Below are 24,420 nucleotides of genomic sequence, written 5' to 3'. Positions count from 1 at the left end.
GTGTGCTGCCCTGACCCCAAATCCCTCGCTCTCTCTATGCCATTCACCAGTCAGTCATTCGTTCACCCATTTGACAATCCATTTTTGCAAATAACTCTGCAACAAGGTAGTCAGCTCAGAGGGCTTTAATAAAGGCACAGAATGCTCTGGAGGATGGGGCGAGGGAGCTCCATTCCGTCTCAGGACGATAGAATGTGGGAGCTGGAGGGACCTCAGAAATTGCAAACTCTCATCCCTCCATTCTGGTGATGGGAAATGAAGCCTCCACAGGATCATCGCTAACAGGGAGGTAAAATCAAAGAATCATAGGTACTTGGTCCAGAATCATCATGCAGGCACTGTGACTCCAAGGGCACTGCTCCTTCTTTCCCAGGTACCTGTGTGCACATGGGCGTGCAGGAGAGAGCAGGAAGGGCTTGCTCTTCCCTCTTCCCCTCCTTCCTTTCCCTCTCCCTCCCCTGGCACCTCCGCCCCCCTCCCCACCCACCCATCAGGGCGCCGTTGTCTTTTGACCATAATGACAGGCGGAGGTCTCAGCAAGCATGTCCCCAAGGTGCCACAGGACCAGAGGGCATAAAAGATTTAGCAGCCAGTGTTGACAAGAAATGGGCTTTAGGAAACTGAAAATTCCCCTGTCACTTTCAGGTGAACTGCGTTCTTGATGCAGCCGAAGGCACTGGAGATGCTGTGCTCCAGAGACCACTGGGAAGGGCGAGGGAGGCAGCCCGGCTGCGGGGCGGGGCTCTGGGCTTCGGGACGGGCCACTGGCTGCCTCGGGGCGGGGGGCCCCCGCCCTGGGGAGCAGAGGGACCCAGGCTGGGGTGAGGGAGCAAGCAGACTCTTGGAACAACGGCCTTGGGCCGGGACCTACGCCATTCTGAGAATGGCCCTGAGCTGAAGGGGCAGATAGATGAAGGTGGCCACATCTCATATGTATATTATCTCTGGAGCTTCTTTTTACATTAGTAAACTACCACATGCACATTGCAGAAAATATAAAACATTTAAAATGACATAGAAGAAAGTTAAAACTACCTCTCATCCAGATAACGGTTAACATTTTGATATATACCCCTCAAGCTTTTAATCTCCCTTCTATCCATAATCTACCTAATTTATTGTATTTTTTTCCCCAATTGGGATCAAACTGTGCTTACGGTTCTGCAGACTGTTCTTTCCACTTAATACATAGCAAACATCTTCCCACGTCATTAAATATTCATCTATAACATCACTTTGAACTGCTACACAGAGTATTCTAACTTAAATGTATGAACTAAATGACAATTCTCTGTCATTGGGCATCTGGGTTGGTTCCAGTTTTTTACCATTATTAAAAATGGCTGTGATGAGCACCTCTGTAGACAGGGGTGTACAAGAGTGAATTTCTGGAAGCGAAATTGCTTATCCAAAGGTTTATACTTGCTTAAATAAGCCCCAAATTGGACTGAACGTCAAGGACTAGAAGGGGGCTCGGGAACCTAAGGCAATGAGCCCCCAGGGGTGGGGTAGAAAAATCAGCTGGAGGGAGCAGCTGGCAGCCCATGTGCACTATGGCTGGATCTCATGGGGAACACAATTGGCAAAGGGCTTCCCTTAGTGCCAGCACCTCCCAGGGTGATGTACCCAACGTCCCAGCCTCCACAGCCACCCAGGCAAGAAACAAAGCATCCTTGCCTCAGACCTGCTGGCTGCAATCCCCTGCCTGCCCACCTGTGATCCCTGCCAGCTTCCTGACCCGGCTCAGAGGAGGCTCAGGCATGGGGCCCAGGACCTCTGAACCCCTCACTCCCGTAGCCGATGTTGTTAATCTCTCCCAGGTGGACCTGTTCTCTGAGGTGCTAGAAACCATTATCGAGAGCAAGGTTTCACCAACTTCAGCGTGTACGGGAGCCTCCCAGGGATTTTGTTGAAATGCAGATTCGGATTCAGTAGGTTTCAGGTGAGGCCTGCCATTCTGCTTTTCTGACCAACTCTCAGGTGATGCCAACGCTTCCAGTCCAGTGATCATCCTTGAAGGAGAAAGATCCAGTTATGATTTCCAACCCCACATTAGAATCAGCCAGGAAGCTTTCATGCCTCTGCCCGAGCCCCGCACCCAGGGATCTGATTTAATTGATCAGACGTGGAATTTGAGCACCAGTACTTTCTTAAATCACCATCGGTAATCTGAACGTGTGGCCAGGTTTGAGAATCACAGGTCTGGAACTACGTCAGACAAGAGCCAGTGTTACTTTCTCTTTACATCCCCATCACCTAGCCATGTATTAATCCATGAACTCAAAGAATTGAGAAGTCATCCTTCTTGCATGTAGCAACAATTCATGAAGCATCTTTCTTACTCCTACTTCAGCCTCCAGACTCCATCTGCCTTCCCCTACCCCCTCTGCAACATTAGCTGCCATTATTTGAGCGCTTATGGAGGGTCAGACTCTCTGCACCATTGTCATTCCTGTTTTACAGATGTGAATATTGAGGCTCAGTGAGGTAAAGTAACTTGCCCACGGTCGCAAGTAGGGGGACTAGGGTCTGAACCCAGGCCTGTCTGACTCCAGAGTTTCTCCTCTCGCCTGCTTTTTTTGTTTGTTATCCCCTTCTTCGTGTTTTTGTCAGTCTAACGTAGACCACCAGATGTCTCCGTGAGGGCTCTTGCATGCTTTCTGTCTGCTCGGGGGCTGATATCCATGGTGGATGACAGGCTGCTGCGGGGATCAGGCAAGACTGCCATGTGCTGGCACTTGGGACATTGTTATGGGCTCTAAGGGGTGTGGGATGATCAGTGGTGGGCACCTGGCCAGGCATTTGAGTGTCTGTCTCTCCATTGTCAGGTTCGCCTGGAGTGGCCCACAGACTTAGCCACCAACCCGATGGACAACTCCCTCTATGTCCTGGACAACAACGTAGTCCTGCAGATCTCTGAAAACCACCAGGTTCGCATTGTCGCCGGGAGGCCCATGCACTGCCAGGTGCCCGGTATCGACCACTTCCTGCTGAGCAAGGTGGCCATCCACGCAACCCTGGAGTCGGCCACTGCCTTGGCTGTCTCTCACAATGGGGTCCTATATATCGCTGAGACCGACGAGAAGAAGATCAACCGCATCAGGCAGGTCACCACCAGCGGAGAGATCTCACTGGTTGCCGGGGCCCCCAGTGGCTGTGACTGTAAAAATGATGCCAACTGTGATTGTTTCTCTGGAGACGACGGCTATGCCAAGGATGCAAAGCTGAACACCCCATCTTCCTTGGCTGTGTGTGCTGACGGGGAGCTCTATGTGGCTGACCTTGGGAATATCCGAATCCGGTTTATCAGGAAGAACAAGCCTTTCCTCAACACCCAGAACATGTATGAGCTGTCCTCCCCAATCGACCAGGAGCTCTACCTGTTTGATACCAGTGGCAAGCATCTGTACACCCAGAGCCTACCCACAGGAGATTACCTGTACAACTTTACCTACACTGGGGATGGCGACATCACGCTCGTCACAGACAGCAACGGCAACATGGTAAACGTCCGCAGAGACTCTACAGGGATGCCCCTCTGGCTGGTGGTCCCAGATGGCCAGGTGTACTGGGTGACCATGGGCACCAACAGTGCACTCAAGAGCGTGACCACACAAGGACACGAGTTGGCCATGATGACGTACCACAGCAACTCTGGCCTTCTGGCAACCAAAAGCAATGAAAATGGATGGACCACATTTTACGAGTAAGTACCAAGACCAGGCTGTTTGATGGTTTTGTTTCATGGATGCATTGTAGGATTAGAGGTGAACTGATGACGTGTTAATTTGTGGATGTTTTTTATTTTAATTCACTTGGGATGCAAACCATGACCTGTTGTATGTTCTGCATGTTAATAACCCAGACGATTACTCCTAGGAAGGAACATGGTGTAGTGGAAAAGGAGTGAGCTATTTGGAGTCAGAGGAGTTGGGCTTGAATCCAGCTCCACGATGATCTTAATCTCTCTAGGGCTCAGTTTCCACCTCTGTAAAATGGAAACAGAGGATACCTGCCCAACATACTACAGGGAGGTGATGTAGATGAAAAGTATCAGTACTTGGTTAAGTGCTAGCATCTTCATATGACCACTGTCCAGAAATGTGGCAATGGGAGAAAGAACAGTTCCACGTGGAAGAATTGTCCACGTAATCAAAGCCCACATCTTTAAGTTTCAAAAATTTTCTTTCGGGCTTCCCTGGTGGCGCCATGGTTGAGAGTCCGCCTGCCGATGCAGGGGACACGGGTTCGTGCCCCGGTCCGGGAGGATCCCACATGCCGCGGAGCGGCTGGGCCCGTGAGCCATGGCCCCTGAGCCTGAGTGTCCGGAGCCTGTGCTCCGCAACGGGAGAGGCCACAGCGGTGAGAGGCCCGCGTACCGCAAAAAAAAAAAAAAAAAATTCTTTCACTTTTACCATTTTGGATGGAGTTTATGAAGTGCATTACATGCCTCCCTTCTCAAACACATTATACAGACATAATGAAATCTTCCTTTTATGAGTCAGGGTCATTATTAGGAAACAACAACAATGCATTTGATGCTGCTGTTTGAAGATAGTTGCCAGGAAGTGAAGAAATGATAGAACCCTTCATCCCTGCCCGAAGTGATTCTAAACTGTTCTTTCATTAGCTCCTGTACCTAATCCATAGTTTTACCACCTCCTCCCTCAGTGTGGCGCTATCGTGTCATCGTTGGTTTCAGTCGTGGGACTGACTTCAGTAGCTCACTTCCCTTCTCTTCATCCAGGGTAGGGCTTCTTAACTGGTGTAGTCAGAGAACCAGGCATTCAGCTTATTACAATCCTCGCCAAAATTAAATATATATATCCACGGTGTTCCTCTATGAGGTATTTTAACGAATGGACTTTGTAACATCTATTCTACTTGGATTTCTTTGGCGTCTTTTTGAGGTCTTAGCCATGTTCCACACAACTGAGACTGGCAAATACACGACCCTTAGATAAGTACGTGGAAGATGGGGAAGGAACTAGCTTTGCTGCCCGTCACTGATGGGCTAGGAACGGCATTATTGCATTCAGTCCTCACAACAGCTCTGGAAGATGGGTAACAGTATCTGTTTTACAGAAACAGAAACTGAGGCTCAGAGAGGCTCATTTGTTCACTGTTCTGTAGTGAGAACACAGCAGAACAGGGATCACAACCCGCGTCTGTCTGATGCCAGAGCTCATGTTCTTTCAGCTCTGCCCTGCTGCCCCTTGGCTGAGTTTGTTAATCCCAAATGAACCCGAATGCTTGAACTGTAAGTTTTTCTCAAGCTTGATCAAGCATCAGTTTCTCACAATCCCAGAACCCAAAGCAAAGGGAGCTGTAGTCGATTTTTAAATATAATTTGCACACACACAAAAAGTCACAGCAGTTTATACAGAGTTCATGGGCTAAATTCCTTTCTCCAAACAAGGGCCTTGTAAATTACAAAGAAAAGACAAAGATCCAGGAAAACAGCAATTATCTTGATTAACTAATTGAAATGGAAATGCGTTAAATAATTCAATTTTCCCCCCATTGCCCAATGGAGATCTCTTATTGTTATTTAGCCAATACAGGGGTTTCTTTGTCTGAGCAAGTCAGTACACTCAATTAGTTCCCAAGGTCACGCCCTCAAGTCCCAAACTGAATGCTTACACATCACTGCAGCCTTTACTCTCAACCAGCCCTGAAACTGGAAACCATTTCCTACACCTCTACCAGAAAGCATCCTGTTCCTCCCTCCCTGTCTTCCTTGATGAAATACACAGCCATATTTGATGTTTTATGAAGAATTCCAAAGTATCCACTTGATAGCTATACTCAGGAGTAGAAGATAAAAGACCTAAAAGAAAAAAGTGAAATTCACTTTTTTTTTTGAGATCCTACTGTGTGCCAGGCTTTTTCCCATTTAATCTTCACAGCAACCTCAGATGGTAGGAATTATCAATTCCATTTTTTACAGATGAACAAACTGAGGCACAGAGAGATTAGGTAACTAGTCTAAAATCACACAGTGAGCGCATAGCAGAGCCAAAACACAAGTCCATGTTCTTTTAATTACACTAACTGGGTTCACCTAAATTCTTTGCAACTTAACTATATGGTAGGGATTTAAATAGTACCTTTTTCATAGGGCTAGTCTAAGGTTCAAAATTTCAATGAGATAAAACATGGAAAACTCAGTGTCTGACTCAACATAAGTACTCAATTGATAGCTGTTGCTGTTGTTATTATTATTTCAAGCAGTATTAATATTAGTATTTCAAGCAATATTAGTGGCAGTACAAGTAATTGCAGATATGATGTTTGGGCATGGAAGGTACCCAAGGCCTCGGAGCAGCTGTGAGTCACCTAATCAAAGGAGCAGACAAAAGTTGTAATTGAAGTAGGTAGAAATTAGAGGGCAGACCAGAAGAGCAGAATCAAGTGTCAAGTCTGAGGGATCAAGGTATGAACTAGAAAAGGGGTTAGATCCTTGAGAATATCAAAAATGGGCTGGAAAAAGACATGCAGAGTGGGTCAAAGGTTGTGAACATAGCAAGGATACCAGATGCCTATTTTCACTGGATGTTTGCCATGTGATTCAGGGGCAGACTGGCTTCCAGACCCAAGTCTCAACCAGACAGAAATAACACCTGATCTACTCCATTTCAGGGCCATTATGGGGATCAAAAAACTAAATAAATACTGAAAGTGAAAATACTTTGCAAACTATGATGCTCCCAAGAAGTAACGGTCTGATATTATTATCATTATGGTAATTCTCAGCACAGATTTGGACAGATTTTGCCAATGCACATTGCTCCAGTGAATTTCCCACTTTTAGCTCCATGAGGCAGCTTAATGGATTCCAAACCCAAATGCTCTAATATTCTTTTTTAAAAAATCAGCCCAGGCTTCCCTGTTACATGGGCTATTACTGAAACAAGTTTCAAGTTGGCTTTATCGATCCTCTCAACAGATTAATACATCTAACATAAACACCACACACTTTAGAACAGCTTGACTTAAGAGTTTATAATTCTGGGGAATCAAGGTTACTTTTCTTCCCTCAGCCCACAGGTCTGCTGGTAGGAAACCTCAAAGGGGTCTGTAATGCCTTCTTCATCTCCAGCGTGTGGCATCATTAATTTCGGGCTTGGGCTCCTGGGCAGATGACATTTGGTGACTAAGAAAATGGCCTGATGAGCTGAGGCGGGTTCCAAAATTGTCTTGCTGGTTAGGCATGAGTAAGTTTCATAGGGGCAGGTGGCTCTGGCATCCCATGGTGCCCTGTGACAGCCCCTGTCATCCTTATGCTCGAGCTAACTACTCTGACATCCTAACTAATGTATCTCTGTACAAGCTTGGGACTTGCCACCTAGTAGATGCTCAGTAACTATTTTATGAATGAAATTCACATTCAGGAGAGAACGGGGACAATGAAGGGAAGAAAAAAATATGCTGTAGCGAGAAAAATACTAGGTTTACATCGCAGCTCCAGCACTATCAGTGCTCCCAGCGGGAAATTGAATTCAGTTCAAATGGTTCCAATGAAGAGACTTGGCTTCCAGTTTCTGCTGGAGGATGTAAGAGCTAGAAAGAGCATTGTTCCCAACCGTACAATGAAAACAAGCCAAACAAATGGCAAATTCATGAGTTTTCCTTGAACTCCTTCTCTGAAGTCACAGGGCAACCAAGTGGCCAAATCCAAGGAGAGACAGAGTGTCACATTGCAGACAAGATGTGAGCACCAGCTTACCTGGTAGATGCAACCAGTCCCTGGGAGGAAAAGTTCAGCTTGGTGAATCTATAAAGGCTCAGTGTGTACTGGCAAGAGAGCATGAAGCCCTTGGAGACTGCAGAAATCGGGAGAGTCCACATCCTCCGGAACTTTTCTCCACAAACCCTGCTCGGTACTCACAGAAAAGACTAGGGAAAGATGTAAGAAAATATCCCTTGTGGTAGACCTGGGGGAGGGGTACAGCAGGTGCTGAGGGAGGGGCACAAATTTCTGCCTGCTCCACCCAGACCCCTCTCGCCTGATCCCCCACATGGAATAAAAGGCTCAATCTGTGGAGAGGTGGACAACACACACTATTCTACTTAGGTACTGGTGGAAAACCATTGCAGCTGAATGAAGGAACAAAAAAATTTCTAACTACTGCTGGAAGAGGAGCAGGAATATATAATGGGCCCAGACGGACAGCCTGAAAGGGGCAGGAGCGTTGAAGAGGCCACACTCCTGAGACTCAGGGACACATGCAAATATAAGATTGAGGCTTAATCAGAAGAAAAGAGAATTCTCTCAAGCTCACCAGCCACCACCGCTAGCTAAAAAGCTAAACACAACAATGAAAAGCAGACTACTACTGGGAAAGAGATACAAAAGCCTAAAAAGAGACCCTTTCTAAGGCCCAGCATAAAGAGGGGACCTGAAACTGAGAATAGAATAGACACATTGAAAGAAAACCCTCTGGCAAACCAGTTTCACATCCTAAACTCAAGGTATTGCTGGAGGAATGTAACGCCTGTGATGCACGAAGGTTAAGCAGAGAAGTAACACATTTCAAAGCCAGCCCAAATCCTAACTAAATTAACTTAAACTCTCTCACTAAAGTTTGAGCAGAAGGAAACTCGTACTCATACCCCAGATCTATTACCTCAGTGTCTACTGTGTTACACAAGATGTCACACTTTCAACTGAACATACAAAAAGGCAAGAAAAAGCAATATACTCCCAGTAGACAAAGTAATCATCAAAACCACACTCAGATACGACACAGATGTTGAAACTGTCCTTCAGGAATTTAAAATAACCAAAAATTATGTTAAAGGTGCTAATGGAAAAGGTGAACAGCATGCAAGATCAGGTGGATAATTTCAGCAGAGAAATGAAAACTAAAAGAGAGAGTTGACTGGAAATGCTAGAAATGAAAAACACAGTTACAGAAGTGAAGACTGCCTTTGATGGGCTTATCAGTAAACTTGACACAGCTGAGGAAAGTAGATAGGTCAATAGAAATTATCCAAACTGAAACACAAAGAGAAAAAAAGAATGAAAAAAAATACAGAAAAGGGCACCAAGAACTGGGGAACATCAACTGCTCTAATATACATGTAATTGGAATTCCAGAAGAAGAGAGAAAGAACAAGGCAGAAGAACCATTTGAGGAAATAATGGTCGAGAATTATCTGTATGTAATGATAGACATCAAACCACAGACCCAAAATCTCAGAAGACACCAAGCAGAATAAACACACACACACACTATACACACATAGATCTATGCATATCATATTCAAACTGCTGAGTACAAAAGAAAAAGAGAAAATCTTGAAAGCAGCCCCCCAAAAGGCATTTTTTACAGAGGAGCAAAGAAAAGAATCACAGCAGACTTCTCATCAGAAACCATACAAACTAGAAAACAGAAATGCTGAAAGGAAAAAAGAAATCTGTCAACCTAGAATTCTATATCCAGCAAAAATACCTTTCCAATGAAGAAGTGTTATTAGAGGTATAGGCAGGGATAAGGGAACCAAGAAAGGACAGTGAGGCATCCAGGCACTAAAACCAGTGAACAACTATTACCAACTCTCGGGATGAAGGGCAAGGCAGGGAAGGAATACGATATTGTTACTTACTAAAGCCCAATGGGAGCTGTAACCATGAAGGAGAAGGCATCTGGTAGAAGCTACAATTGTGGGTGGATGCACCCACTGTTAGAAATATGGCACCAAAGGACATGGAGAGTAAGGAAAACTCCTCCTTTTGACCTCCAGTCTCTTGCCATTTCCTGCCATTGACTGAACCCAACCAGAAGCAAGCCATCAAGGGGCCCCAGGGATGCAGTCTGCAGGGGTCAGCCCCTCTGAGCACAGAGAAGGGCAGAGTGGATCTGAGGAGTGAACAGAGAATAAACAGCACAGACATTGACTGGCTCTGTGACATTGTACACATAAGTGGCAGAGCCAGGGTTCAGTGTCAGATCTACCTGAATCCTAAGCACTTACCACCAGAGGCATGGCCTCAAATATAACATCAGTGAGAGCTACGACCTGAAGTGATAGGGTGGACCAGATCTTAGAAATCCTGAAGACTGCAGTTCATTCTTGGGACTTAATTCTATGGGAAATGGGCAGGAAGGACAAATTTTTATTGCAGAAGCCAACAAGTAGCCTGGTTCTGCTGCAGTTTTGGAGCAGCTGCAAATGGTTTAGTGATGCCAGTCTCTTACGGTGACCTGGGGTCAAGGGAACCGTTGGTGTGCATGGGCTGTGAACTCTAATTATTCACAGAGGTTACAGTGGCCATTTCCTCCATTTCCTCTTGTTGGTGATGGTGTTGTTTGAAACAATCATAGATGAAAGTCGTAAAAATCAAATCTTTATTTTCAACTAAAAAGTCCCTGATCAGCAAAAGTTTAGTATCAGAGAGGCAATGTGGCATTTTCCTCACCAGCCACGCATAGTAAAATGGCTCGAGATGTGAAGTATTGAGTGTGAAGAAGAAAGCTTTGCAGTGTATGTGAAGATACCCTTTAGTGGTCCTCTTCTGAGAGCCAAGTTCACAGCCACTCTATGAATCTTTTATGTGTGTTCTTTCCTCGTGCTCCAAAGATCCTTTGGGAAAATGAGTGAAGAAAAGTCAGTGAAAGGCAATAGTAAAAAGCCAATCACCTGGCTGTCTCCATCATACCCCCAGATGGGGCTCAGCATCACTGCAAAGTCAGCTGTAATGGTAGCAAAGCAAAGCATCTTGAAGAGAAAACTGTCAGTCTTCTTGACCCCAACTTGAGATTTCCAAACCCAATTTTTTCTTTAACATAGTTGAACAGAAAGGTTTTGATCTGAAATGGCACCATCTTTATGGGAAGCTTGATGAAAGAACACAGACTTTAAGGTCAGACAGACCTGACAGAATCTATATTCCTCTGTTAGCTGTGTGAACTTACTCAAGTTACTTATCCTTTCCGAGCCTCAGCTTCACCAATTGTGAAATGATGATAATAATGCCCACTTTCAAAAATGGTTGTGAGGGCTTCCCTGGTGGCGCACTGGTTGAGAGTCCGCCTGCCGATGCAGGGGACACCGGTTCGTGCCCCGGTCCGGGAAGATCCCACATGCCGCGGGGTGGCTGGGCCCATGAGCCATGGCCGCTGAGCCTGCGCGTCCGGAGCCTGTGCTCCCGCAATGGGAGAGGCCACAACAGTGAGAGGCCCACGCACCACAAAAAAAAAAAAAAACAAAAAAAAATGGTTGTGAGCACAGTGCTCAGTACCTAAAATGTACTCTATGAATATTAATGAATTCCCCTTCCTCATATGGAAAGTGAGAGGTAATAGGGATGGAGTTCTTAGTTATTCTCATCCCAGGTCTTGAAAACACAACAATAATATCTACTATTTATTTATTTATTCATTTATTCATTCATTCATCCAAGAATTATGTATTGAGTACCTTTTATATGCTGGGTCCTGCTTTAGGCACTAAGAATACAAACAAGCTCCCTGTCCTCATGGAGCTTATATTCTAGCGGGAAAAGAGAGACAACAGTCAAGTAAACAAATAAACAAGATGATAAGTGAAAACAGTAAAATAAGATAATGTGGTAAAGATGGGAGGACCCATCAGAAAGGGTGATCAGGGAAGGCCTTGCTGGAATAATAACTTTTGAACTAAAACATGAGTAATAAAAGGAACTAGCCCTACCAAGATTGGAGGGAAGAGCATTCCCAGCAAAGGGAACAGTCAGTGTGAGCACCCCAAGCCTGGTTTGAACTCAGTGTGTTTGGAGAACAGAAGCAAATGTAATGGAACAGAGGAAGTAGGAAGGAATAGGGTTCAAGGTGAAATCAGAAAGAGGCAGGAAAGAGCAGATCATTCAACCAGCACTCATTCACATTATTGAGCATCTACTATATGCTGGGCACTCTCCTAAATTCTGGGGATACACCAGTGACTGAACAAAGTCCCTTCCTTCAGGGAGTTGATAGTCTGGTGAGGGCAGTCTCATGGGGTCCTTGCAGGCCCTGGAAGGAATTTGCATTTAAATATGTTACCGTGTTTGATCTTCAAGTATCTCTCTGAGACAGGTATTATTACCCTCGTTTTATAGAGGAGAAAACAGAAGCACACGAGGTTATGTTATATAACCTACCTGAAATAGCATCATTTGTGGTAGGAGTTGGATGGTTAGCAGAAAAACAGAACTGAGTGCCCACCCTCTAGGGTTGCATTGCTAGCAATTTTTTGGATTTAAAGCCTAGACCACCTGGCTCCAAGGACCTTCCCACACCAACATGTTCCTTCTGTTCCTCTCCAACAGAAAGGAAGAAAATTAGCCAGTAATTTAAGTAAAGCTGCAACAGACGTATCTAAGCCATTGTCCAGAAGTTTTCCCTCATGGGGCCAGGGTTTGAGGCAGCCACATGTAATCCAGGGAGTGCAGACAGAGACCTGTCCCCAACACCCTGTTGGGGAGCACCAACATCCTTTCCCTTAGCAGCTCTGTAGCAGGAAGAGACAGGGCCCCACCAGGGGGGCCACAGGGCAGAGGTCAAGGTCCAGAGGATGGGCAGCTCCAGCTCCTCCCCGCAGAGGCAGAAGCAGCAGCGTTCTGATGGCATAATCACAGGTATTGATCAGGCGGCAGAGAGATCCAGTGGCATTTCTCAAGCTCCAGGAAGTGCTGAAATGAATGAATAAGGGACAAGAAAATTCTATAAATTGGCTGTTCTGTTGGATGTTCATTTAATTAAGACATTGAGTCCTTCTAATGGAAAATGTGAGGAATGGAAATTACTGTTTTTGGCCATCTCATATAAAATAAAAGCAGATCTTGAAAGCATGGGGCCTTTTCATTGTATCGTCTTCAGGCTCAATTTAATTATGTATTACAGGCCACCTTCAATAATAATTACGATTGTCTGCCTTTATGTAAAGCCTCTTTCTATCTTGGAGACTAAAACTCTGGGGAGATGCCTACGGAGATTGCTAAAGTATCGTTTAGTGAAGGTGGTTGTTTCCCTATTTGTGCATTCAGCAGATGTTTATCAGGGACCTACTGTGTGTCAAGCCTCTGTCAGGTCCTGCAGGGGGTAGCGTGTGAATGAATGACAGTCTGTCTTCTCCCACAGAGCAGGAAAGAGGCCTCACACGTCCAGTCATGCATTCGTTTATTCGTTCAGCCAACACTCCCTGCCCGTCTTCTCTCTACCAGTCCCCATGCTGGGGAAGCTGAGGTGAACTAACGACCAGACCTCCAGGGTGGTGGAATCGAGATCCCCAGTCTAGCTGTCTGACTCCACGACCCTGTCCTGACTCAGGCACTCCGAGGCCAAAGTAAGAGACAGGTTGTGCGTCAGCTCTTATAATGCAGGGGACACATTCTGTGATAGAGCTGTGCCAGAGTATAACTGGGAGAAGAAGAGCTGGGGACACCAGGGAGGGCTTTATGAGGTGGCATTTGAGCAAGGCCTTGATAGAAGTAGTATCGAGCCGACATCTGAGCCCTAATTAATAATCTATTCAGTCTTATTTGTAAGACTCCAAAACTCCATTTTAAGTATCTTGCATGGTATAATAAATCTTTTTTATCCAGTTAGGTCAGGAAATTAGATTAATAAAGAGTGTGTACATGGATCACAGGGGTTCAAAGAACCAGACTAGAACAGCATACTCATCCCATGAAAGTGTTGGACTGAAATGGATCTTCCAGTTGATGTCAAAGATGACTTGGGATCTGACAGCACTCAGCTTGCTCACAGACCACAGATACGGTTAAGGTGACCAGGGCAGAGCCAGTTTTGGAGGGGCGGGGGTCTTGATTTTTGGCTCAGAAATTTGGGATGCCCTAGTAATATTTTACTGAAAAGGCCTAGAGGTTGATATTGGCAGATGTCCTATAAATGAGATGCTTCTATAAATGCCAGTAATTTTAAAAGTCCTCTTCCCCAAGGTGGCCATGCTTATGAGGCATTACTTGGGTTGTCACTCTTCTGATTATGAAAATAATCCATGTTAATTATAAAAAAATCTTGGGAGTATAAAATGCATATAAATAAGCAACTAAAATCACCTGTAATTCTACCTCCCAGAGATAGCCACTGTAAACATTTTTGTGAAATTCCTTCCTGTTCAAATTTCCAGCAGCCATGACAGGTTAAAAAGGACACCAGCCTCTCCCAGAGTTAAAGGGAGCAGAGCTGTGAGCTTCTCCAGGTGAGAGAGGCCTCAGGACAGACATTCCAGATCTTTACCCCAAGACGCTCCCTCCTTCCTGCAGCAGTCTCTCAGAGTCACTCCCTCACCTGGCTCTGAGGGGCACTCTGTACCTTTCCCTCCAGTCCAGGTCAAGTCACACCACCACCCTCCGTTAAGCCAGACTGACCTTTCCTTACAACAACCTGATTCAGTACAAAGGAAGAAAAATGAGAAATCATGACAGGAAACAGGTTTCCAAACCCCTTAACTGCCTCTAAGAGAACCCAAAGGACTAATACAGCTCCACAGTCTTGCCCCACCGAGCTCAGGCCTGACGTATGTGGTCGAGACCCCTGCTTTTCTCGCCATCTTGGAAAGGGCTTCCATTCCCCTTCCTCAGGCCTCAGCACCAAAGATTCAACTCTCCTAGAGCCCCTTGGCCCTTCCCCCAGAGTCGGTCTCAGGTCAAGGACTTGAGCAGTTCATTCCAAAGACCTTCACCAACACCTCCTCTGTGGCAGACCGCACCAGGGACTATTACCATTTGGTGTAAAGCGTGCCGTGATCAGTACCAGCCACAGGGACAGAAAGAGTTGGCAGATGGCAGAATCCATGCAGCATTCAAATCTGACCTTGAACAGAAAATTGCTCAGCAAAGGCCTGCCTAGTCTCACCTACCAAGTCCCACCTGAAACCATAGAAGCTGTGGGACCCCAGCGTCCCATCAGGAAGCCAGGCCCAGCTGAAGGCATCACAAGAAGAGCAAGGATGGAATTGAACTTTCAGGCCTTTCATTTCACCATGATTAAAACCCTCAGGGGCCAAGAGGACAGCTTTACCCCAGTATTAAAAGCCAAGCAGGAAAAAAAGTCCAGTGGGAGACCCAGAGTACATGAGGGAGACGTATACAGCTGAACCCACGCTATAAGCTCGAGCCTGAGTAGAAGTCAGAAATACTGACATCTGGGCGAAGAACTTTTTCCCCATTCGCACGCAAGGGCAAAAAAGGCTCTTTAAAACCTACCTTTTTACACTTCAGCCTCCCGTAATTATGAAATGTCAGTAGCCCGCTCCCCGCTATCTCCCAGTTACTCTGCAGCAGGTAAGAGAGCACACGTGATGGATACTTGCAAATAGACAGCACGGAAATGCTCCCTGAAGACGGAGAATCAGGTGGTGGCTTGGAAGCAGACAGAGCTGAGTTTGAATTTCGACTCTACCACACTTAGCTGTGTGACCTTGAGCAGGTGACCTCACTTTTCTGAGCCTCCTCCAAAAAGGAGCTAATATGTACCTTTTAGACTAGTTGTGAAGATTAAATGAAAGAATGTATGAACATTGTGTGACTAGCACCATACCTGAACAATATGAACGCCACAGTGTAGGTGGTGAATAATTTTAGGTATTTCTTTTAGTCTCATCAGGAGAATGGGAAAGAGAATGAAGATTCAATTAGGATGCTTCAGAAAGACCACACCAGAGTGAAGCTGTGAGTTTTGAGCGCCACAGATACATAGCTGCTTGGTGCCAGATGTGAAGAAACCTAGATGTGAAGGGGTTGCTAGAGCCCATCTGTGTAGCCTGCTTATGTGGCAGCAGAATCCTGGTTGGAATTCAAAGTCCCCTTTTCCCAGGATCTGTAGCTTCCTGGATTAGGGTTAGGGTTATCTCCAGTGCTGTTCAGAAGAAACCTACAGTTCCTGGGGGCGGGGAGGGGGGTGCAGGCGGTGGTTGAGCCAGTATTCAAGCAAGCAGTTTGACTGCTCGCCTCTGGGAGTCACCCAGCTCTAAGACTCTGGGTCTCATATGGGCACCATCATCTCACCCTTCATGGGTGACATAGTGACAGGGCACTTCCACATCTTGCTCACAGGAATCCTGGGTGGTGGGTAGGGCAGGGGTTATCATCTCCACTCTACGGAATTAGGAAAGGAAGATTCAGAGAGGTAAGTTGTTTGCCTACAGTTGAATATCAGCGGGTGGAGTGGTGTCCAAGGAGATGCAGGAGACGTGGAAATGTATCTGACCAGAAAGAAAAGCAGAACATGCAAAACCATGGCATAAGGTAGAACTTGCCAAGTTCCAGCAATGGCACAATTATATTTCTGTTACTCAGAGCCACCCCTTGGATTTCAGGTACGACAGCTTTGGGCGCCTGACCAATGTGACCTTCCCTACTGGCCAGGTGAGCAGTTTCCGAAGTGATACAGACAGCTCAGTGCATGTCCGGGTAGAGACATCCAGCAAGGATGATGTCACCATAACCACCAACCTGTCTGCCTCAGGTGCCTTCTATACACTGCTGCAAGGTAAGCCAGGTGGGGGGTTGGGGTCTTGGAGACCATGGGGTGGGGAGACCCCTTTGAAAGAGGATGACACAAGAAACAAGCTGCTACTGCAGCTGCCCAAGAACAGAAAAGCATAACAACTGGTTTCTCTCTGTATTGCCACCTAATTTGCAAAACACACCAGCCTGAGCCCTGTAAATTCTCTCCCTCAAGCTTCAGAGTAATATTTCATTGTCTCATTCCATTATCAGCAGAACAAAGGGTAGAGAATCCATTAGCTGCTAATCCAGGTGACCTCGCTATTCTGCCATTCTAATGGCTCCCGGATTAAAGACTGACTCTCACTCTGGTGCAGATGAGGACAAAGGACAAGAATAATTACACCTAATTATGAAAGGGATTTGGGCGTGGAGAAGGCCTCCCTGAATCTCAGGTGACAGCGCTTTGTTACTCTCCTAGGATTCTATAGAGAAGAGCCCCTTCTCTGTGTCCATCAAATAATCCCTGATATAAGTTGATCTTTTAGCTTCAGATAAATCACGAGGATGAAACCTCGCTGTGAACTGTCTGCCTCAGTTGTTCTCATGGTCCCTGGTGACCCAGAATGGAGCTTGCAGCTTTATTGGACTTAGTAAGCGTGAGAAAAAAAGAAGCCATCACTAGGGAAAGCCTTGCTTGATGTTTTTCCCCAGCCTCCAGATAGCTTTTCATACTCCCAAAAGCTTTGACACAAAGTAGTAAAAACAGCCTTGGCCTGGGATTCAGAGTCCCAAATTCTAGTCCTAACTCTGCCACCCCATCACCATGGCCCTCAAGTTTCTACTCTGGGAAAAGAAAGCAAGTTGAAGCCACATTGAATGGTGCAGGGCAGTGCAAAGAGCAGCAGTTCTAGGGCAGACACACTGGGACCCCTGTGCCTGCTATACCAGCTCCAACCTGTGTGAATTGCGTGGAGTCACTCTTCTCCGATCCTCAGTTTCTGGGTCTGGGAAATGGGGCTAAATTACAATTCCTGCTTCCTAGGTTTGCTCAGACAATTTCTTTCTTTTATTTTTTTTACTCTTTCAATTTCCAATTTTTTTTGAATTTTATTTTATTTTTTTATACAACAGGTTCTTATTAGTTATCCACTTTATACATATTAGTGTAGACATGTCAATCCCAATCTCCCAATTCATCACACCACCACCCCTACCCCCCCGCCACTTTCCCCCCTTGGTATCCATACGTTTGTTCTCTACATCTGTGTCTTTGTTTCTGCCCTGCAAACTCGTTCATCTGTACCATTTTTCTATGTTCCACGTATGTGTTAATATACGATATTTTTTTTTCTCTTTCTGACTTATTTCACTCTGTATGACAGTCTCTAGATCCATCCACGTCTCTACAACTGACCGAATTTTGTTCCTTTTTTATGTCTGAGTAATATTCCATTGTACATATGTACCACATCTTCTTTATCCATTTGTCAATCAATGGGCATTTAGGTTGCTCCCATGTCCTGGCTATTGTAAATAGTGCTTCAGTGAACATTGGGGGCATGTGTCTTTTTGAGTTATGGTTTTCTCTGGGTATATGCCCAGTAGTGGGATTGCTGGGTCATATGGTAATTCTATTTTTAGTTTTTTAAGGAACTTCCATACTGTTCTCCATAGTGGCTGTATCAATTTAGATTCCCACCAACAGTGCAAGAGGGTTCTCTTTTGTCCACACCCTCTCCAGCATTTGTTGTTCGTAGATTTTCCGATGATGCCCATTCTAACTGGTGTGAGGTGGTATCTCATTGTAGTTTAGATTTGCATTTCTCTAATAATTAGTGATGTTGAGCAGATTTTCATGTGCTTCTTGGCCATCTGTATGTCTTCCTTGGAGAAATGTCTATTTAGGTCTTCTGCCCATTTTTGGATTGGGTTGTTTGTTTTTTTAATATTGAGCTGCATGAGCTGTTTATATGTTTTGGAGATTAATCCTTTATCCGTTGATTCACTTGCAAATAATTTCTCTCATTCTGAGGGTTGTCCTTTCGTCTTGTTTATAGTTTCCTTTGCTGTGCAAAAGCTTTTAAGTTTCATTAGGTCACCTTTGTTTATTTTTGTTTTTATTTCCATTACTCTAGGAGGCAGATCAAAAAAGATCTTGCTGTGATTTATGTTAAAGAGTGTTCTTCCTTTTTTTTCCTCTAAGAGTTTTATAGTGTCCAGTCTTACATTTAGGTCTCTAATCCATTTTGAGTTTACTTTTGTGTATGGTGTTAGGGAGTGTCCTAATTTCATTCTTTTACATGTAGCTGTCCAGTTTTCTCAGCACCACTTATTGAGGAGACTGTCTTTTCTCCATTATATATCCTTGCCTCCTTTGTCATAGATTAGTTGACCATATAGGTGCATGGGTTTATCTCTGGGCTTTCTATCCTGTTCCATTGACCTATAATTCTGTTATTGTGCCAGTACCATATTGTCTTGATGACTGTAGCTTTGTAGTATAGTCAGAAGTCAGGGATCCTGATTCCTCCGGCTCCAGTTTTTTCCCTCAAGACCGCTTTGGCTATTTGGGGTCTTTTGTGTCTGCATACAAATTTTAAGATTTTTTGTTCTAGTTCTATAAAAAATGCCATTGGTAATTTGATAGGAATTGCATTGAATCTGTAGATTGCTTTGGGTAGTGTAGTCATTTTCACAATATTGATTCTTCCAATCCAAGAACATGGTATATCTCTCCATCTGTTTGTATCATCTTTAATTTCTTTCATCAGTGTCTTATCGTTTTCTGCATACAGGTCTTTTGTCTCCCTAGGTAGGTTTATTCCTAGGTATTTTATTATTTTTGTTGCAATGGTAAATGGAAGTGTTTCTTTCATTTCTCTTTCAGATTTTTCATCATTAGTATATAGGAATGCAAGAGATGTCTGTGCATTAATTTTGTATCCTGCAACTTTACCAAATTCACTGATTAGCTCTAGTAGTTTTCTGGTGGCATCTTTAGGATTCTCTATGTATAGTATCATGTCATCTGCAAACAGTGACAGTTTTACGTCTTCTTTTCCAATTTGTATTTCTTTTATTTCTTTTTCTTCTCTGATTGCTGTGGCTAGGACTTCCAAAACTATGTTGAATAATAGTGGTGAGAGTGGACATCCTTGTCTTGTTCCTGATCTTAGAGGAAATGCTTTCAGTTTTTCACCATTGAGAATGATGTTTGCTGTGGGTTTGTCGTATATGGCCTTTATTATGTTGAGGTAGTTTCCCTCTATGCCCACTTCTTGGAGAGTTTTTATCATAAATGGGTGTTGAATTTTGTCGAAAGCTTTTTCTGCATCTACTGAGAGGATCATATGGTTTTACTTCTTCATTTGTTAACATGGTGTATCACATTGATTGATTTGCGTATATTGAAGAATCCTTGCATTCCCTGGGATAAATCCCACTTGATCATGGTGTATGATCCTTTTAATGTGCTGTTGGATTCTGTTTGCTAGTATTTTGTTGGGGATTTTTGCATCTATATTCATGAGTGATATTGGTCTGTACTTTTCTTTTTTTGTAGTATCTCTGTCTGGTTTGGTATCAGGTTGATGGTGGCCTCATAGAATGAGTTTGGGAGTGATCCTTCCTCTGCAGTTTTTTGGAAGAGTTTGAGAAGGATGGGTAGCTCTTCTCTAAATGTTTGATAGAATTCACCTGTGAAGCCATCTGGTCCTGGACTTTTGTTTGTTGGAAGATTTTTAATCACAGTTTCAATTTCATTACTTGTGATTGGTCTGTTCATATTTTCTATTTCTTCCTGGTTCAGTCTTGGAAGGTTATACCTTTCTAAGAATTTCTCCATTTTTTCCAGGTTGTCCATTTTATTGGCATAGAGTTGCTTGTAGTAGTCTCTTAGGATGCTTTGTATTTCTGCGGTGTCTGCTGTAACTTCTCCTTTTTCATTTCTAATTTTATTGATTTGAGTCCTCTCCCTGTTTTTCTTGATGAGTCTGGCTAATGGTTAATCAATTTTGTTTATCTTCTCAAAGAATCAGCTTTTAGTTTTATTGATCTTTGCTATTATTTTCTTTGTTTCTATTTCATTTATTTCTGCTGTGATCTTAATGATTTCTTTCCTTCTACTAATTTTGGGTTTTGTTTGTTCTTCTTTCTCTAGTTCCTTTAGGTGTAATGTTAGATTGTTTATTTGAGATTTTTCTTGTTTCTTGATGTAAGCTTGTATAGCTATAAACTTCCCTCTTAGAACTGCTTTTGCCTCATCACGTAGGTTTTTGATTGTCGTGTTTTCATTTTCATTTGTCTCTAGGTATTTTTTGATTTCCTCTTTGATTTCTTCAGTGATCTCTTGGTTATTTAGTAACATATTGTTTAGCCTCCATGTGCTTTTGTTTTTTATGTTTTTTTCCCTTTAATTGATTTCTAATCTCATAGTGTTGTGGTCAGAGAAGATGCTTGATATGATTTCAATTTTCTTAAATTTACCAAGGCTTGATTTGTGACCCAAGATGTGATCTATCCTGGAGAATGTTCCGTGCACACTTGAGAAGAAAGTGTAATCTGCTGTTTTTGGATGGAATGTCCTATAAATATCAATTATATCTATCTGGTCTATTGTGTCATTTAAAGCTTGTGTTTCCTTATTAATTTTCTGTTTGGATGATCTGTCCATTGGTGTAAGTGAGGTGTTAAAGTCCCCCAGTATTATTGTGTTACTGTCGATTTCCTCTTTTAGAGCTGTTTAGCAGTTGCCTTATGTATTGAGATGCTCCTATGTTGGGTGCATATATATTTATAACTGTTATATCTTCTTGGATTGATCCCTTGATCATTATGTAGTGTCCTTCCTTGTCTCTTGTAACATTCTTTAAAGTCTATTTTATCTGATATGAGTATATTTACTCCAGCTTTCTTTTGATTTCCATTTGCATGGAATATCTTTTTCCATCCCCTCACTTTGAGTCTGTATGTGTCCCTAGGTCTGAAGTGGGTCTCTTGTAGACAGCATATTTATGGGTCTTGTTTTTGTATCCATTCAGCGAGCTTGTGTCTTTTGGTTGGAGCATTTAATCCATTCACGTTTAAGGTAATTATCGATATGTATGTTCCTATTACCGTTTTCTTAATTGTTTTGGGTTTGTTTTTGTAGGTCCTTTTCTTCTCTTGTGTTTCCCACTTAGAGAAGTTCCTTTAGCATTTGTTGTAGAGCTGGTTTGGTGGTGCTGAATTCTTTTAGCTTTTGCTTGTCTGTAAAACTTTTGATTTCTCCGTCAAATCTGAATGAGATCCTTGCTAGGTAGAGTAATCTTGGCTGTAGGTTTTTGCCTTTCATCACTTTAAATATGTCATGCCACTCCCTTCTGGCTTGTAGAGTTTCTGCTGAGAAATCAGCTGTTAACCTTATGGGAGTTCCCTTTTATGTTATTTGTCATTTTTCCCTTGCTGCTGTCAATAATTTTTCTTTGTCCTTAATTTTTGCCAATTTGATTACTGTGTGTCTCGGTGTGTTTCTCCTTGGGTTTATCCTGTATGGGACTCTCTGCGCTTCCTGGACTTGGGCATCTATTTCCTTTCCCATGTCAGGGATGTTTTCGACTGTAGCCTCTTCAAATATTGTCTCGGGTCCTTTCTCTCTTTTCCTTCTGGGACCCCTATAATGCGAATGTTGTTGCATTTAATGTTGTCCCAGAGGTCTCTTAGGCTGTCTTCATTTCTTTTCATTCTTTTTTCCTTATTCTGTTCTGCAGCAGTTCATTCCACCATTCTCTCTTCCAGGTCACTTATCCATTTTTCTGCCTCAGTTATTCTGCTATTGATTCCTTGTAGTGTATTTTTCATTTCAGTTATTGTATTGTTCATCTCTGTTTGTTTGTTCTTTAATTCTTCTAGGTCTTTGTTAAACATTCCTTGCATCTTCTCGATCTTTGCCTCCATTCTTTTTCTGAGATCCTGGATCATCTTCACTATCATTATTCTGAATTCTTTTTCTGGAAGGTTGCCTATCTCCACTTCATTTAGTTGTTTTTCTGGGGTTTTATCTTGCTCCTTTATCTGGTACATAGCCCTTTGCCTTTTCATCTTGTCTCTCTTTCTGTGAATGTGGTTTTTATTCCACAGGCTGCAGGATTGTAGTTTTTGCTTCTGCTGTCTGCCCTCTGGTGGATGAGGCTGTCTAAGAGGCTTGTGCAAGTTTCCTGATGGGGGGGACTGGTGGTGGGTAGAGCTGGGTGTTGCTCTGGTGGGCAGAGCTCAGTAAAACTTTAATCGCTTGACTGCTTAGGGGTGGGGCTGGGTTCCCTCCCTGTTGGTTGTTTGGCCTGAGGCAACCCAACACTGGAGCCTACCTGGGTTCTTTGGTGGGACCAGTGGCGGACTCTGGGAGGACTCACATCAGGGAGTACTTCCCAGAACTTCTGCTGCCAGTGTCCTTGTCCTCACGGTGAGACACAGCCACCCACCGCCTCTGCAGGAGACCCTCCAACACTAGCAGGTAGGTCTGGTTCAGTCTCCTGTGGGGTCACTGCTCCTTCCCCTGGGTCCCGATGCACACACTAGTTTGTGTGTGCCCTCCAAGAGTGGAGTCTCTCTTTCCACCAGTCCTGTCAAAGTCCTGCAATCAAATTCCGCTAGCCTTCAAAGTCTGATTCTCTAGGAATTCCTCCTCCCGTTGCTGGACCCCCAGGTTGGGAAGCCTGATGTGGGGCTCAGAACCTTCACTCCAGTGGGTGGCCTTCTGTGGTATAATTATTCTCCAGTTTGTGAGTCACCCCCAGCAGTTATGGGATTTGATTTTATTGTGACTGTGCCCCTCCTACCGTCTCATTGCGGCATCTCCTTTGTCTTTGGATGTGGGATCTTTTTTGGTGAGTTCCAGTGTCTTCCTGTCGATGATTGTTCAGCAGTTAGTTGTGATTCTGGTGCTCTCGCGAGAGGGAGTGAGAGCACGTCCTTCTACTCCGCCATCTTGAACCAATCTCCTCTCAGACAGTTTCTTTAGACAATATACATAGAGTGACCAGCGTGGGCCAGGCACATAGTATTGCTTAGAAAGTACTTGTTGGATTAATTAATTAACAGGCATTTTGATTTACCGTAAGAAAATAACCATATATTTTCACAACCATTTTTCTTCCCAAATGTGGTCCTGTGCCTTTACCAAAGCTCAAAGGACAATAGCAGTTCTCAGTCAAAGAAAGGGAAATCAAGCCCTGGAATTCCTTCCCCACCAAGCACCTTTAGCGATGGGTTGGGACAGACCCTAGGTGTTTATGCTCTGGCTGGGTTATTGGCAAGAAAAGGTACCAGTTCCAAACCAACCAGGGTTCTGCCTGACCAGGAACAGCAGTGCAGTTGATGACATGCAGACGTCGTATCCTTCAAGCCTGTTTTCTTCCCTGTGGTTAAGAACTGTCTCCTCCGCTCCATACTAAGCCGGCCTTCAGCATTTTTCTCAAAAGTTAATGCAGACCTTCCAATATTTAGACAACTTTTTAAATTCAGAAGTGCCACATCTCCTCAGTTTTAAAATGTACCATCGATTTAATAACAACTTTTCAGGTGGGGGGGTGGGGAGAGACACTGCTCAAAATCCATACAAGGACTTAAGACACATTCCAATTTCAGAAACACTACAACGTGAAAAGGAAAAGTACATCTCAGTATCCAGGAAACGTGGTACCTCTTTTTCTTCTTTGGGACCTGTGCCAAGCTCTCCTTTCGTACCAGGCTCAGATCCTCAGTTTTGCAGCCACCTCAGTAGCGTCTTCGTTAAAAGCTCTTTTGGTTTCATCTTACGTGTGAACTATGGGAAGAAATAAGAAGTAGCTACTAATGAACAACAGCCTTGGGAAGTCACAGCTCACATTAAACGGGGATCGTTTGAGATGGGCCTCGACAGATGCTGTTCCATCCAAAGTCACCATTAATGGACATATGTAGATTCAGCAAGGAGCAGCTTTAAAAGATAAATTGACACCGGC

General features: G+C 44.1%; 1 protein-coding gene across 1 annotated transcript in view; it reads left to right on the top strand.

The window, feature by feature from the left end:
• The window catches only part of TENM4 (teneurin transmembrane protein 4), a 385,057-nt gene that overhangs the window by 342,197 nt on the left and 18,440 nt on the right, over positions 1–24,420 (top strand). The window contains exons 23-24 of the mRNA XM_022593930.2: positions 2,829–3,706; positions 16,309–16,481. Coding sequence (XP_022449638.2) covers positions 2,829–3,706; positions 16,309–16,481 — 1,051 coding nt within the window. The remainder of the gene's footprint in view (positions 1–2,828; positions 3,707–16,308; positions 16,482–24,420) is intronic.

The sequence above is a fragment of the Delphinapterus leucas genome, chromosome 7, assembly GCF_059928025.1.
Source record: "Delphinapterus leucas isolate spDelLeu-1000000601 "Yukka" chromosome 7, BTC_Dleu_Yukka2, whole genome shotgun sequence".
NCBI classification, from domain to species: Eukaryota; Metazoa; Chordata; class Mammalia; order Artiodactyla; family Monodontidae; genus Delphinapterus; species Delphinapterus leucas.
The sequence above is the reverse complement of the archived record's forward strand: the minus strand, read 5'-3'. Positions and strand labels throughout refer to the sequence as shown.